The 17,688-nt window shown below is 41.6% G+C and overlaps 1 protein-coding gene across 2 annotated transcripts in view; it reads left to right on the top strand.

The window, feature by feature from the left end:
• LOC123491217 (matrix metalloproteinase-25-like) overlaps positions 1 to 10,392 on the top strand; it is a 36,747-nt gene extending 26,355 nt beyond the window's left edge. For both annotated transcript variants that reach the window (XM_045221340.1, XM_045221339.1), the window contains 3 exons: positions 1,360 to 1,509; positions 1,740 to 2,021; positions 9,884 to 10,392. In XM_045221340.1, the coding sequence (XP_045077275.1) occupies positions 1,360 to 1,509; positions 1,740 to 2,021; positions 9,884 to 10,146 (695 nt within the window). In that variant the 3' untranslated portion in view covers positions 10,147 to 10,392. The remainder of the gene's footprint in view (positions 1 to 1,359; positions 1,510 to 1,739; positions 2,022 to 9,883) is intronic.
• Positions 10,393 to 17,688: the final 7,296 nt, after the last annotated feature.

Below are 17,688 nucleotides of genomic sequence, written 5' to 3'. Positions count from 1 at the left end.
TGCCAGGCATAAGTTGTTATCATCACAACCTGTAGAGTCAGCACCCATAGACACTGTTCCCCTGTACCTACGTCCTTGGACGGTTCACAGATCACAAAGAGGCAGTGTTCGTATCTGTGAGAAATACAAGTCTTATCTCATCCTACCCCCTAACGTTCCTCACATGAATCACAGCTTGTTATGTGAAACAATTTATATCAGTACAGTACAAACCCATTATGTTTAATCATTAATGCATTCCTTCTAAGCTAGTCATCACATCTAGATCCCCACACTATCTTTGTTTTTTTGATCATCTACTAGCAACATAACATGACAAAACTCTTTGGGCACTTTAGTACCTACTTACCCAATTCGCCTCCATCACCGAAGCCACCAGCCGTCTGTTCCTTTCTTGACGTCAAAGCCCAATGGTATAGGAGTTTTTGATAAATGTCAATCAAATTGCGAAAATAGAAGTGTATATCATTTTTTTTGCATAAAGACGTTTAGATGGAATACAATCCATTTACGTTGTTAGATTTGTGAAATATACTGTGTATCGTGTAACCTTTCCTTTAACACTTATCCGAAGTGTACTTATTAAAAGTAAACTGTAACCCGTACATTGTACACAAATACGTATGCATAGTGCCATGTTCATCCAGAATGCCGCAGCCCGTCTGGTGTTCAACCTTCCCAAGTTCTCTCACGTCACCCCCCTCCTCCGCACACTCCACTGGCTTCCAGTTGAAGCTCGCATCCGTTACAAGACCATGGTGCTTGCCTTTGGAGCAGCGAGGGGAACGGCACCTCTGTACCTTCGGGCTCTGATCAGTCCCTACACCCAAACGAGGGCATTGCGTTCATCCACCTCTGGCCTGCTGGCTCCCCTTCCTCTGCGGAAGCATAGCTCCCGCTCAGCCCAGTCAAAACTGTTCGCTGCTCTGGCACCCCAATGGTGGAACAAGCTCCCTCACGACGCCAGGACAGCGGAGTCACTCACCACCTTCCGGAGACATTTGAAACCCCACCTCTTTAAGGAATACCTGGGATAGGATAAAGTAATCCTTCTACCCCCCCCCCCACAAAAAAAAAATTTGTAAAGTGGTTATCCCACTGGCTATAGGGTGAATGCATCAATTTGTGAGTCGCTCTGGACTAGAGCGTCTGCTAAATGACGTAAATGTGCCCTTGAGCAAGGCACTTAACCCTAATTGCTCCTGTAAGTCGCTCTGGATAAGAGCGTCTGCTAAATGACTAAAATGTAAAATGTAAAATGTAAATGTAATATTGTACACCCAAAACACACACTTTCCCATTCTCTCTCCCCCCAACCTGTGCCTCTCCCTTTATTTTCTCTCTCCCTCCCTCTCTCAGGTGCTTTCTTCTGGCGTGCTCGGCAGTGGGGTTCTCTGGTGTCTTTCATCCCAGCACTGATCCACAACTTCTGGGTTGGGCTCCCCCTATGGCTGGACCGGATCGACACAGTCTATGAGAGGAGCGACGGACACATCGTCTTCTTCATCGGTGAGAGAGGCAAAAAATATTCCAAAATATATAATACTGCATAATATTATATGTTATACCGTAAATATATAATATTCTGAATTGTATATTGTTTACTGTTATGTGCTTGTATGAGTAGTATATGAATGCCCAAATGAGCGTCTACTATCTGTTTATGTCTGATAAATGATATATTTCAATTTGATTCATCTCTCTCTGGTTGTCCTCTGTCCTCTCTACTCTCTGTGCAGGAGCCCAGTACTGGGTGTTCAAAGACAGGGCCTCTCTGCCTGGGTACCCACGCTCCCTGGAGGAATGGGGCGTGCGTACCATGGACGGTCGGGCACTGGAGAGGGTGGAGGCGGTGTTCGTGTGGGCACACAACGGGAAAACATACGTGTTCAGCGGAGGGGAGTTCTGGAGATTTGACGAAGGGGGGCGGGTCAGGAAACTGGAGGGGGGGTACCCCAAAAGGGCCTCCCTCTGGACAGGGGTGCCCTCTGACCCCGATGACATCATCAGCTGGGGAGACGGTAAGAGAGGTGCTCGAGTTAGTGGTTGCCCCTAATTACAGATCCAGGATCAGATTAGCCTTTACCCAATCCAACCATTTTACCCAGGGATGGGCAACTGACAGCCCCCCATTTTGTAGACCCGCGGATAATTAAAAAAAAATAGGAACTCAGTCGGGGTGTCAACTTACTGTTGAGAGTTAGAACAATAGAATACACAAGGTGCAATTTCAAAATGTGGTTGTGCATCAGCAGTTTTTCTATTATGTCAGTCACTGACAGTCACTCAATTAGCCCATGTCTGCTAAACATTTTTTGATTGGTAAGTTAGTCTAGCGGCCAGCTATCTAAACTGGTAGTAAGCATGGTCGAATTACCGACCTATGGCAAAATTAGCTGTAAAACTGCAGGAAATTAGCTGTAAAACTGCAAATTCTTCTCTCCGCCCCTTGGCAAAATGAGTAGAATTGCATGAAATGAGTTATAAAATTGCAAAATCTTCTCTCTGCCCCATAGCAAAATGTGTAGAATTGCAGCAAATGTACTTAAAACTGCAACATTTTCTCTCCGCCCCATGGCAAAATGTGTAGAATTGCAGGGAATTAACTCTAAAACTATAAATGTTTCTCTTCGCTGTCAAGAAGGGGGCCGCTAAAATGTTTTGCTCACAACAAAATGTTGCTTAGGGCCCCCAAAAGGCTAGGGCCGGCTCTGTGGGTATGGATTTACTGTGGGTATGGATGTGGGTACGCAGACCCATGAGCCACTCATGATGAGTTCAGTTCTAAGGTGACATATGGAATTGTTTTAAGATGATCATACTATGGATCATTTAGCTACAGTGGGGAGAACAAGTATTTGATACACTGCCGATTTTGCAGGTTTTCCTACTTACAAAGCATGTAGAGGTCTGTAATTTTTATCATAGGTACACTTCAACTGCGAGAGACGGAATCTAAAACAAAAATCCAGAAAATCACATTGTATGATTTTAAGTAATTAATTTGCATTTTATTGCATGACATAAGTATTTGATACATCAGAAAAGCAGAACTTAATATTTCGAACAGAAACCTTTGTTTGCAATTACAGAGATCATACGTTTCCTGTAGGTCTTGACCAGGTTTGCACACACTGCAGCAGGGATTTTGGCCCACTCCTCCATACAGACCTTCTCCAGATCCTTCAGGTTTCGGGGCTGTCGCTGGGCAATACGGACTTTCAGCTCCCTCCAAAGATTTTCTATTGGGTTCAGGTCTGGAGACTGGCTAGGCCACTCAGGACCTTGAGATGCTTCTTACGGAGCCACTCCTTAGTTGCCCTAGCTGTGTGTTTCGGTTCGTTGTCATGCTGGAAGACCCAGCCACGACCCATCTTCAATGCTCTTAATGAGGGAAGGAGGTTGTTGGCCATCCTCCCCTCAATACGGTGCAGTCGTCCTGTCTCCTTTGCAGAAAAGCATCCCCAAGGAATGATGTTTCCACCTCCATGCTGGTGTTGTGTTCTTGGGGTTGTACTCATCCTTCTTCTTCTTCCAAACACGGCGAGTGGAGTTTAGACCAAAAAGCTCTATTTTTGTCTCATCAGACCACATGACCTTCTCCCATTCCTCCTCTGGATCATCCAGATGGTCATTGGCAAACTTCAGACGGGCCTGGACATGCGCTGGCTTGAGCAGGGGGACCTTGCATGCGCTGCAGGATTTTAATCCATGACGGCGTAGTGTGTTACTAATGGTTTTCTTTGAGACTGTGGTCCCAGCTCTCTTCAGGTCATTGACCAGGTCCTGCCGTGTAGTTCTGGGCTGATCCCTCACCTTCCTCATGATCATTGATGCCCCACGAGGTGAGATCTTGCATGGAGCCCCAGACTGAGGGTGATTGACCGTCATCTTGAACTTCTTCCATTTTCTAATAATTGTGCCAACAGTTGTTGCCTTCTCACCAAGCTGCTTGCCTATTGTCCTGTAGCCCATCCCAGCCTTGTGCAGGTCTACAATTTTATCCCTGATGTCCTTACACAGCTCTCTGGTCTTGGCCATTGTGGAGAGGTTGGAGTCTGTTTGATTGAGTGTGTGGACAGGTGTCTTTTATACAGGTAACGAGTTCAAACAGGTGCAGTTAATACAGGTAATGAGTGGAGAACAGGAGGGCTTCTTAAAGAAAAACTAACAGGTCTGTGAGAGCCGGAATTCTTACTGGTTGGTAGGTGATCAAATACTTATGTCATGCAATAAAATACAAATTAATTACTTAAAAATCATACAATGTGATTTTCAGGATTTTTGTTTTAGATTCCGTCTCTCACAGTTGAAGTGTACCTATGATAAAAATTACAGACCTCTACATGCTTTGTATGTAGGAAAACCTGCAAAATCGGCAGTGTATCAAATACTTGTTCTCCCCACTGTATTTGATTTATACAAATATTTGATAAAATATCGTATTTGGCCTTTACTACTATAGCCCATAGAAACGCATTGAATAACACATTCATAAATGGCAAAACAGACGACAGTCATTAGTTTGTAGCCCAAATGTATGGACGCTACAAACAGAAGTTGGCACATCGACGGTACCTACTTCAGACGAGTCCCCTGACAGTTGTGGGGGTCATAGAGCAAAATAGAGATCACCATCGTGTTCGTGAGAGTCATAATAGTTTGTAGTTCATACCGTTCGGACACTACAGACGTTTTCAGTGAGAAGAACAATTTTTGGGATGTCTCATGGTCTGAGAAACATCGCTTTTAAATTGACACTATGGAATGCAATGACATCCCTTTTAACCTTTTTAAATGCCTTAATGAATTATCACTATTAACTATCCTATTATCACTATTAACTATCCTATTATCACTATTAACTATCCTATTATCACTATTAACTATCCTATTATCACTATTAACTATCCTATTATCACTATTAACTATCCTATTATCACTATTAACTGTACATACCGTTTCTATCTTTATACCATATTTATCAATTCTAATCCCTACATAAACTCACTCGGACATACACACACACACACACACACACACACACACACACACACACACACACACACACAGGAGCTGCATGTGGTCTCTCTCGCACTCACAGCTGCACTGGGCACTCTCTGACCACGCCAACATCTTGTGAGCTGGTGAGTAGCCTCCTAGAAAGCTAGCGAGCAAGACGGCTAACGGCTAATTGCTAGACATTCAAAGAGCACATTTATATCATCACTCAAACACATTTACTTACGATTAAACAACATACACTAACTTCTGTAACATTCTGACATGAACAAATACGTTTTAAATCGAATTCGGTCCTGAAAGGGGGGAAATATAGAAATGAATCACACAGAGAAGTTGTTTCAGCTTCAAGTCAGTGTAATGAGTGAGCTGGGAAGCTCCATGAGCCTTTTATAGGAATTCTTAGGCATAACCAATAAAACTCAGCTCAAACAGAAAACACAGATCATATTATCAACATTCAGACAAATGATAGCATATCACTTGCTTGTACACATTATGATTCTGTATTATTTCGTTATGGCATTAAGGCACATTTCATTCTATCACACATACATTTTTCATATGGGTGTCCTCGGAAATCAAACCCACAATCCTGGTGTTGCTAGCACCATGCTCTACCAACTGATGCACCATGCTCCACATTTTGTTCAGTTACAGCCTTATTCTAAAATTGATTAAATCAATGTTTTTCCTCATCAATCTACACACAATACCCCATAATGACAAAGTGAAAACAGGTTTTTAGAAATGTTTGCAAATGTATAAAAAATAAAAAACAGAAATAGCTTATTTACATATTTCCGAGACAGGATTGTGTCGAGGCACGGATCTGGAGAAGGGTACCATATAATTTCTGCAGCATTGAAGGTACGCAAGAACACAGTGGCCTCCATCATTCTTAAATGGAAGAAGTTTGGAACCACCAAGACTCTTCCTAGAGCTGGCCGCCCGGCCAAACTGAAAAATCGGGGGAGAAGGGCCTTGGTCAGGGAGGTGACCAAGAACCTGTTGGTCACTCTGACAGAGCTCCAGAGTTCCTCTGTGGAGATGAGAGAACCTTCCAGAAGGACAACCATCTCTGCAGCACTCCACCAATCAGGCTTTTACGGTAGAATGGCCAGACGGAAGCCATTCCTCAGTAAAAGGCAGCTCGCTTGGAGTTTGCCAAAAGGCACCCAAAGGACTCAACATTGAACTCTTTGGCCTGAATGCCAAGCGTCACGTCTGGAGGAAACCTGGTACCATCCCTACGGTAAAGCATGGTGGTGGCAGCGTCATGCTGTGGGGATGTTTTTCAGCGGCAGGGACTGGGAGACTAGTCAGGATCGAGGATGAAAACCTGCTCCAGAGTACTCAGGACCTCAAACTGGGGCAAAGGTTCACCTTCCAACAGGACAACAACCCTAAGCACACAGCCAAGACAATGCAGGAGTGGCTTCAGGACAAGTCTCTGAATGTCCTTGAGTGGCCCAGCCAGCACACAGACTTGAACCCAATCGAACATCTCTGGAGAAACCTGAAAATAGCTGTACAGCGACTCGCCCAATCCAACCAGACAGAGCTTGAGAGGATCTTCAGAGAAGAATGGGAGAAAATCCCCAAATACAGGTACACCAAGCTTGTAGCATCATACACAAGAAGACTCAAGGCTGCAATCGCTGCCAAAGGTGCTTCAACAAAGTACTAAGGAAAGGGTCTGAATACTTATGTAAATGTAATATTTCTAAAAATCTGTTTTTGCTTTGTCATTATGGGGTATTGTGTGTAGATTGATGAGGGGATATTTATTTTATTTTATACATTTTAGAATAAGGCTGTAACGTAACAAAATGTAGAAAAAGTCAAGGGGCCTGAATACTTTCCGAATGCACTGTACAAGTGGGAAACCTGCATATTTTTTGTTACCCGAGTTGCCGAGTTGTGATGTTTCACCACTGACCTTTGACCTTTTCAACCAAAAGATGACAACAAATCAATTTGACAATTACAAACTTATCAATGTGAATATAGCCAGTTTGGCCATATTGTCAATGTTAAGCAAGCTAGCTAACTTTATTATTAGTAACGTTAGCTAGCTTGTATAGCTACCTAAATATTTTTGGTTGAAGAATTGTTCCGACTTCAAAAGCACTTGAACACAATCATGTTGGTCTTATAACTTCCCACTTTCCCACTTCCCACGAGCACATGAATGCCCCATTTGTCACATGAATATAAATATATTGTATGCAACTTTACTGAGAGTGTGATATTGGGAGATTATCAATTGTGGAAAAGTCTGTCCTCTCCTCGACCCCTCCATCCTCCTCTCCTCTGTGACACGGAAACCGATGAGTGGTCGAGGAGAGTGTCAATATGTTAGTAATCGAAAGGAGGAGTATGCTCTCCTCCTCGAATACCTACTTTGGCAGAGGATGCACAAGAGTTTCCTCCCGGCAGCTAGCGCGGAAGTGTTTTAAAATCTGCCACACCCCCTCGAAGGAGAAAAGCATGCTCACATTTAAAAACTATACGCTACTTACAGTTCAAGTCGGAAGTTTACATACACTTAGGTTGGAGCCATTAAAACTTGTTATTCAACCACTCCACAAATTTGTTAACAAACTATAGTTTTGGCAAGTCGGTTAGGACATCTACTTTGTGCATGACACAAGTAATTTTTCCAACAATTGTTTACAGACAGATTATTTCACTTATAAATCACTTTATCACAATTCCAGTGGGTCAGAAGTTGACTGTGCCTTTAAAGAACTTGGAAAATTCCAGAAAATGATGTCATGGCTTTAGAAGCTTCTGATAGGCTAATTGACATACTTTGAGTCAATTGGAGGTGTACCTGTGGATGTATTTCAAGGCCTACCTTCAAACTCAGTGCCTCTTTGCTTGACATCATGGGAAAATCAAAAGAAATAAGCCAAGACCTCAGAAAAATATTTTTGGACCTCCACAAGTCTGGTTCATCCTTGGGAGCAATTTCCAAATGCCTGAAGGTACCACGTTCATCTGTACAAACAATAGTATGCAAGTGTAAACACCATGGGACCACACAGCTGTCATACCGCTCAGGAAGGAGACGCGTTCTGTCTCCTAGAGATGAACGTACTTTGGTGTGAAGAGTGCAAATCAATCCCAGAACAACAGCAAAGGACCTTGTGAAGATGCTGGAGGAAACGGGGACAAAAGTATCTACAGTGCCTTGCAAAAGTTTTCATGGTGGTGGCAGCATCATGCTGTGGGGATGTTTTTAATCGGCAGGGACCGGGAAACTGGTCTGAATTGAAGGAATGATGGATGGCGCTAAATACAGGGAAATGCTTGAGGGAAACCTGTTTCAGTCTTCCAGAGATTTGAGACTGGGACGGAGGTTCCACCTTCCAGCAGGACAATGACCCTAAGCATACTGCTAAAGCAACACTTGAGTGGTTTAAGGGAAAACATTTAAATGTCTTGGAATGGCCTAGTCAAATCCCAGACCTCAATCCAATTGAGAATCTGTGGTATGACTTAAAGATTGCTGTACACCAGCGGAACCCATCCAACTTGAAGGAGCTGGAGCAGTTTTGCCTTGAAGAATGGGCAAAAATCCCAGTTGCTAGATGTGCCAAGCTTATAGCGACATACCCCAAGAGACTTGCAGCTGTAATTGGGGGGGGGGGGATAACCTGAAAGGCCACTCAGCAAGGAAGAAGCCACTGCTCCAAAACCGCCATAAAAAAGCCAGACTACGGTTTGCAACTGCACATGGATTGTACTTTTTGTAGAAATGTCCTCTGATCTGATTAAACATAAATAGAACTGTTTGGTCATAATGACCATTGTTATGTTTGGAGGAAAAAGGGGGGGCTTGCAAGCCGAAGAACACCATCCCAACCGTGAAGTACGGGGGTGGCAGCATCATGCTGTGGGGGTGCTTTGCTGCAGGAGGGACTGGTGCACTTCACAAAATACATTGCATCATGAGGAAGGAAAATTATGTGGATATATTGAAGCAACATCTCAAGACATCAGTCAGGAAGTTAAAGCTTGGTCGCAAATGGGTCTTTCAAATGGACAATGACCCCAAGCATACTTCCAAAGTTGTGGCAAAATGGCTTAAGGACAACAAAGTCAAGGTACTGGAGTGGCCATCACAAAGCCCTGACCTCAATCCTATAGAAAATGTGTAGGCAGAACTGAAAAAGCATTTTGCGAGCAAGGAGGCCTATAAACCTGACTCAGTTACACCAGCTCTGTCAGGAGGAATGGGCCAAAATTCACCCAACTTATTGTGGGAAGCTTGTGGTTTGACCCAAATTAAACAATTTAAAGGCTACCAAATACTAATTGAGTGTATGTAAACTTCTGACCCACTGGGAATGTGATGAAAGAAATAAAAGCTGAAATAAATCATTCTCTACTATTATTCTGACATTTCACATTCTTAAAATAAAGTGGTGATCCTAACTGACATAAGTCAGGGAATTTTTACTTGGATTAAATGTCATGAATTGTGAAAAAACTGAGTGTAAATGTATTTGGCTAAGGTGTATGTAAACTCCCGACTTCAACTGTATATAACCTTTTATCACTTTACACATTTATTTTGGGATTCCACTCCTGTGAATTTGCCTGATGACGTGCGAGTGGAGAAGGAGAGTCTAATTTCATACAAGCGCATTTCTTTCAATGTTTCCTCTCCTCACCTCCGCTCTTCGATTACCTTTGACCTTTTTCAAAAGGAGGCGAGGAGAGGACGGAGGAGAGGAAGCGAAGTGTCAAGCAAAACCAATTGAGAATCTCCCAATGTGTTTAGTTGACCACATCTCTCCTTCAACTACACAAACCATACTATAATCACTCTCTTCCCTATGCCCCTCAGGAGATGCTTATTTTTTCAAGGACACCTCCTACTGGGTGCTAAAGAGAGGGGGATTGGACCAGGGAAGTATCACTCCAAAATCCACATCAGTGGATTGGATGAAATGTAAGGTTGCTGGACCAACTCCCACCCACTTACCCAAGATACCTCACCCTACAGGCAGAGACTGTGCCCAGAGTAGAACTGTGACAATAGAAGCATCTTATTGGCTAATCATACTGTCTGTTTTCGTTTTGTTGTTATTTTCTGTTTCTGTATGTTAGTGTTTTCTTTTTCAATGTTTTTTTCTCTGTCAACAATAATGATTACAATGATTTGGTGAAAATGAAATTAAATAGGTAAAATGACACACAGCAAGCAAGGTTCATGAGTTGTGATGATTTCAGTGCTCTGAGGAATTATAAGACATTAACAGTGTAGTTATGTATGTCCGTTTGGTCATTATGTCTTGTGTTGTATGTTATCTGTACGCCAAGTATGCCTGTCCTTTGTTGCAAAGACAATTTCCATATGGGATATTAAATTATACTATTCTATCCTATCCAGTGTAATGTCATGATTGGTTCAATTATAATTTAGTCGTTCTGAACTTAGTTTAGGAGCACGTTCAGTTGATTGAATGTTTTGCTATGTTTGCAAACAAGGATACAGAGACGTTGGTAAAGACAGATTTCTATCAAAATGATGTAAATCAAATCAACATGTATTTGTCGTATGCAATACATACATACATACAGTGGGGAGAACAAGTATTTGATACACTGCCGATTTTGCAGGTTTCCCTACTTACAAAGCATGTAGAGGTCTGTAATTTTTATCATAGGTACACTTCAACTTTGAGAGACGGAATCTAAAACAAAAATCCAGAAAATCACATTGTATGAATTTTAAGTAATTAATTTGCATTTTATTGCATGACATAAGTATTTGATACATCAGAAAAGCAGAACTTAATTTTGGTACAGAAACCTTTGTTTGCAATTACAGAGATCATACGTTTCCTGTAGGTCTTGACCAGGTTTGCACACACTGCAGCAGGGATTTTGGCCCACTCCTCCATACAGACCTTCTCCAGATCCTTCAGGTTTCGGGGCTGTCGCTGGGCAACATGGACTTTCAGCTCCCTCCAAAGATTTTCTATTGGGTTCAGGTCTGGAGACTGGCTAGGCCACTCCAGGACCTTGAGATGCTTCTTAGGGAGCCACTCCTTAGTTGCCCTGGCTGTGTGTTTCGGGTCGTTGTCATGCTGAAAGACCCAGCCACGACACATCTTCAATGCTCTTACTGAGGGAAGGAGGTTGTTGGCCAAGATCTCGCGATACATGGCCCCATCCATCCTCCCCTCAATACGGTGCCGTCGTCCTGTCCCCTTTGCAGAAAAGCATCCCCAAATAATTATGTTTCCACCTCCATGCTTCACTGTTGGGATGGTGTTCTTGGGGTTGTACTCATCCTTCTTCTTCCTCCAAACACGGCGAGTGGAGTTTAGATCAAAAAGCTAAATTTTTGTCTCATCAGACCACATGACCTTCTCCCATTCCTCCTCTGGATCATCCAGATGGTCATTGCCAAACTTCAGACGGGCCTGGACATGCGCTGGCTTGAGCAGGGGGACCTTGCGTGCGCTGCAGGATTTTAATCCATGACGGCGTAGTGTGTTACTAATGGTTTTCTTTGAGACTGTGGTCCCAGCACTCTTCAGGTCATTGACCAGGTCCTGCCTTGTAATTCTGGGCTGATCCCTCACCTTCCTCATGATCATTGATGCCCCACGAGGTGATATCTTGCATGGAGCCCCAGACCGAGGGTGATTGGCCGTCATCTTGAACTTCTTCCATTTTCTAATAATAGTGCCAACAGTTGTTGCCTTCTCACCAAGCTCCTTGCCTATTGTCCTGTAGCCCATCCTAGCCTTGTGCAGGTCTACAATTTTATCCCTGATGTCCTTACACAGCTCTCTGGTCTTGGCCATTGTGGAGAGGTTGGAGTCTGTTTGATTGAGTGTGTGGACAGGTGTATTTTATACAGGTAACGAGTTCAAACAGGTGCAGTTAATACAGGTAATGAGTGGAGAACAGGAGGGCTTCTTAAAGAAAAACGAACAGGTCTGTGAGAGCCGGAATTCTTACTGGTTGGTAGGTGATCAAATACTTATGTCATGCAATAAAATGCAAATTAATTACTTAAAAATCATACAATGTGATTTTCTGGATTTTTGTTTTTTCCGTCTCCCACAGTTGAAGTGTACCTATGATAAAAATTACAGACCTCTACATGCTTTGTAAGTAGGAAAACCTGCAAAATCGGCAGTGTATCAAATACTTGTTCTCCCCACTGTACATACATGGTGTACAAAGTACAATTAAATGCTTACTTGCAGGTTCACCTCGTAAGATTGAAAAAAACATATGAACATAGAGTCCCAAACTAAAGATGTGTTGTGAAAATACTGAATGCAATGTGTGTAAATGTGCCCATATAGTTTTTCAAACATATTTCATGATCCAAAAGCAAATGAGTCATCATTAACCAAAACTAATGATGATTTGCAACAGTACACGTTACAGTAATAATATAACTTTTTGCGGTAATTAGTTATAAAACGGAGTACTGTTCCAATTTGAGTAATAATCTTACAGTTACTGATCAAAGATAGGTTGTCGTTACTTCATTACTTTCGTTATCATTCCCTTCCTATTCAAGTTATTGAGGCAAATAAATATGTATGATGATAATTATTCCCTCTCTGTTGGCGCAATATAAAAAATCCCCCCGCCCCAGATTCAAATTGTTTTCGTCATGACCTCACTAAGTTCCTGTTTACGGACGTACACACTACTAACTTCTTTAGTGACGGAAATTAAAAATGGCTAAAACATTGAGTTTCTCAGCGTGGAAGTACTCGCATTACTTCCCGGAAACACATCTCCACTGCTAGAAACACAACTTCCAATCTCTTGAAGCACCAGCAAAAGAAACAAGCCAAGACAAAACTTGTAGCAAAAGACCACTGAGACCTGACTACTGCTGCTGAAGATGACTGTAGGCCCACTTCATCCAAACAACCAAGGCTTGATTTTAATCGGGAGGACAGGCTGTAACCCAGGTCATGGATGACAAGACGCAACAAGAGACACTGAGATGCAAATATTAGGGCTCATCCTCCAATTTACAAAAACAGATAAACCAAAAAGTGTGTTAAAATAGACATACAAACTGAATTGAAGTGGAAAAACTGTCCTAAAGCTTCAAAAATAAAAAAGATGAAGTCAAAAACTGCAGAACAGAACGTAACATACATTAAATCAACTCATAAATCAACTCATAAATCAAAACTGACAAGAGGGAGCTTTACATTGAGAATATATTGGGAGTGGCCAGTTGCATTCTCAGGAAGAAGTGCAAAACATTCCTTTTCAATAAACATTAAGTTTCAGGGTACTGATAAGATTTTAACAGTACACAGTATCAATGTATGAAAGATACTTTGCTATTTCAAAACGTGAAGGAAAAAAGTGTTCCCCTGCAGTGAACAGAGGGGTGGCACTTTCCAACACCCCTTCGGAATCATACTTTAAACCAGGGTTTCCCAAACTCAGTCCCCTCTGGGTGCACATTTTGTTTTACACAGCTGATTCAAATAATCAAAGCTTGATGATGAGTTGGTTATTTGAATCAGCTATGTAGTGCTAGGGTAAAAAACAAAATGTGCACCCAGGGCAGGCCCCAAGACCGAATTTGGGAAACCCTGCTTTAAACAACAGAATTCTGGTCGGACCTCCTTTACCAGAACACAGCTGGCTTCCATGCTGCATACATTGGGCCGGTAACTGCGGACACACTGAAGTAAACCGAATACATTACCTAGAACTTTGACTGTTTGTAGATAAGGATATGAGTTATTATAACGGTAGATGACACCAATGACTGTTACAACATAAACTATGCTGCATCGACTCAACATAGAGAAACGATAATAACAAATGTGCGGTTTTTACTGTGCGGTCGTCACATCCAGGGAGAACTGAACAAGCTTGTATCTGGGTATGGGGTATGTAGTCGAGGAAATGCTGCCCTTATCCACAGTAGAATCCTCCTCTTTCAGACAGACTTAGCTAAATACAGATGACAGGCAACGAAGGGCCACCAGAATTGAAAACATTTGCAAGCTATCTGGATAAAGAATGCACTGAGATGGAATTCGAGCTTAATAAAATGTTTGAGGGCTATTTACTCTCCCTCCACACCAGAGATGCTCATGTGACGCACACAAATATGTATGGTCACATTTTTTATGTTTTATTTAGTTTGTTATTTTATGGAGCCATCCCTTGTATCATTTTCTAGGCCTCCCAGGTATTTGCATTGAATATAATATATATGATTACTGCCGCTAGGGGGAGCTGCTACTGCTGGGATCATGAGGTCTTGTTGCTTCTTCAATCTTGGAGAATGCCTATTACTAAACACTACTAACTTTTCTCCATCTCATCATTCCACCCTGTTAATTCAGGTATGTAATGCGCAAAAGTGCAAAATGACTCACGAAATGTTGAGATAACGTGGTTAACTACATAGACCATGAGTTGGATGATGTTTGAAGGCAATTGAAGGGAGTTTTAAACGAGTTAAAAATTGGTTGGTGTTTTCCCCCATTATGAGTAATGGAGGTTTGCTAGGTTGCTAATGTTTCATATGTAAGAAAAGGGAATAAGATGGCATCCAAACTTTTTTCAACATTGTTTTTAGCTCCTATTTGCTTTATTTTCTATGAAGAAAGGCTCAGTTTACTTCAGGTAATATATGTAAATATGTGACGTGATGTTAAAATGTGTTGAAAGTGTTTATATTTGTAAGAAAATAGCATTTAACAATTCACTAGCTTTATGCTAACTGAATTTAGCTTTGCTAAGCTCTAGCTAACTCTAGGCTATTGGGTTTCAGCTATTGTTAGCTCACATGTTGATGGTTTAAAATGTAATGGTTGTAGCATTGTTTAGCACAGGCCTCCAGTCATTGGTAGCTTTATGGGAATTGACACTGCTAGTACAGTGAGTTCTATATAATGTTATATAGCCTCTTATGGTACAATTTGATGGTTTTACATGCCAAATAGCTTATGTTGCTATTTGCTTAATACTACTGATTTGAATAGCCTCACATTATATTCAGTATCCATATATTTTTTTTAATAATGTAATTTAGCAGACTTACAGAAGCAATTAGGGTTAAGTGCCTTGCTCAAGGGCACATCAACAGATTTCACCTAGTCAGCTTGGGGATTCAAACCAACAACCTTTTGATTACTGGCCCAACTTCTTAACCACTAGGCTACTACCCAGCCCACAATTAGTGAATGGTAGTAGGTGAATATGTTTCAATGTGAACGTGTAGCTGTATGGAGATAGCTTTTCGAACTTGAGACCTTTATTTTTTATACTCAATATGGAATGTGAAGACTTAATACTACAATGCAGTTGTAATGTGTAATTGATTTTGACAACAAGAAAAAAGAAAATAACTATATTTGAATACATCTTGGAGAATGCCTAATACTGAACACTACTAACTTTTCTCAGTCTCATCATTCCACCCTGTTAATTCAGGTCTATTATCTCCTGACCACGTCTCAATCTGAAGTGTGTAACACTCATCCCACACACTAAACCTAATATCAAGCAAGGATGTGGATAAGTGGCTGACAATGAACACCGATTCCAGCGTAGTCTACAGAAGCGCTCGGCCCTCTGGACTAAGGCGAGCCGTTTGACCGTTGCTTCAGAGCTTGTGGAGGACGTGTGTAGCAGAAAACTCCTGGTGCCCACAATGAAACTCGTTCCTTGATGCCCTGTCCCGAATTACCAAGGTTCCCATCGCAGAGTTGAAAAAAAAAAAGTACAGCTTTTTTCGTAGCAGGGCGCCTATCAAGGGGGTTATTTCTGGGGTGGCACAAGAAATAAAGGCAAAGGATATAACTGAAGACATCGATGGAGTGGTTGGTGCACGTCGACTGACCTGTATGTTGGACGGAGAAAATAAATTCACTTCATCCATGCTACAGTTCTTTGATGAAGAGTCTCTCACTTCTCATATAAAGTTAGGATTTATGAGATACCCTGTAAGAGCTTTTGTGCACAAGCCCCTTCAGTGTCATAAATGTAAAATATTTGGTCACGTGTCAAGAGTGTGCAGAAGGGAAGAATATCGTATGCCAGATCAAGGGAAATGCTGCAACTGTGGAGGTGAACATGCGCCTGAATTCTTGGAGTGCCCTGTTAGGGTGAAGGAGAATGAGGTGGCAAGGGTAAGGAGTGTCCAGCGTGTCTCCTATCTGGAGGCGGTGAGAAAATTGGAAGGAACGAGTGGCGGGGGAAGAAGCAATGGTAGTAGAGCCACCACGACCAGGGAAGGTTGCTCATCAACCGAGGGATAGTGAAAAGCTACATTTAAAAAAGGTGGACTTTGTGTTATTTATTGCAATGGTCATAAACTGTACAGCAAAAGTGGAGAAAAAGTCTAAGAAAATTGGAATAATTGTGAATGCCGCTGAATGTTTTTTGGGTCTTCGTGATTTCACAGCCGAGGTGGTGCAAGAAATCCTGTCGGTGAATGTACCTCCATCACAGGCCCCTGAGCCTGTGTAGGGATGTATTTTGGAGTGGACTGTGATTGAAGAAGTGTGATGGGTTTTCTTAGTTTCCGTGTTTAATTTTGTATGATGTTGTTTTCCCCCTTTCCCTAAATGTTTTTTTCTTTTTTTCTTATTCATTACCCCGTCCAGCTGGTGGCGGTAATGCAACATTAACATTGGATAACAACTGCCGTTAAACCCCATCAAAGAAGATGAAGAAGAAGAACCAGTGGTGGCAGTAATACACTAACTATGCGTCCATCTGCCTGAGAAAGAAAAAAGAAGAAAAAAAGAGCCGGGGCATTTTGAAAATTCTGTTGCATTGAACATGTTTGTTACGAGGAGGACACGCAAAATTAGGGCATGGAAAGGGTACTACAACACTCAATGTCCAGGTATATTATTCATGTCTATCTAGAGAACACAGGCACTGCTCCCATAGCTACCAGAGTTAGTTGGCTAGCTAGCTAAGTTAGCTACGCTAGCCTGCTGTAGCACATAGCTAGCTAGCTATATTGCTGTGTAACAACCAACAGAAAAAACACATTTTTAAATTCAAAGTTACTAACTAGCTAGCTACAAATGTATTTAACTGTAATAAACTGGGAATTTTTATATAAATTGCAGGTTAGCTAGACATTTTGACTAGTTAGCTAGCTAGCTAGCTTGCAAACAAGTTTGTTTTTGCTAACAAAGATTCTAGGGTTAACGTTAAAAAGCTAGGCTAGCAGTAGCTACAATACATTTTTTCTTTTTTGTATTTTCTAGTATTCAAATATAGTGTTCAAATATTTTAACTAATATTAAAATCATGTTATTGTGCTAATGATGCTTTTCTGTTTTCATAACGGGCAGTTGATCAGCTGAATAAAATAAAATAAAATAAAATAAAATGTATTGGTCACCTACACATTGGTAGCAAAATGCTTGTGCTTCTAGTTCCGACAGTGCAGCAATATCTAGCAAGTAATATCTAACAGTTCCACAACAAATACCTAATACACACAAATCTAAGTAAAGGAATGGAATAAGAATATATAAATATATGGATGAGCAATGTCATTGTCAGAGCGGTATAGGCTAAGATGCAATAGATAGTATAGAATACAGTATATACAGTGGGGAAAAAAAGTATTTAGTCAGCCACCAATTGTGCAAGTTCTCCCACTTAAAA

Source organism: Coregonus clupeaformis, chromosome 7 (assembly GCF_020615455.1).
Source record: "Coregonus clupeaformis isolate EN_2021a chromosome 7, ASM2061545v1, whole genome shotgun sequence".
NCBI classification, from domain to species: Eukaryota; Metazoa; Chordata; class Actinopteri; order Salmoniformes; family Salmonidae; genus Coregonus; species Coregonus clupeaformis.
This window is presented reverse-complemented; position numbering and strand designations above follow the sequence as displayed.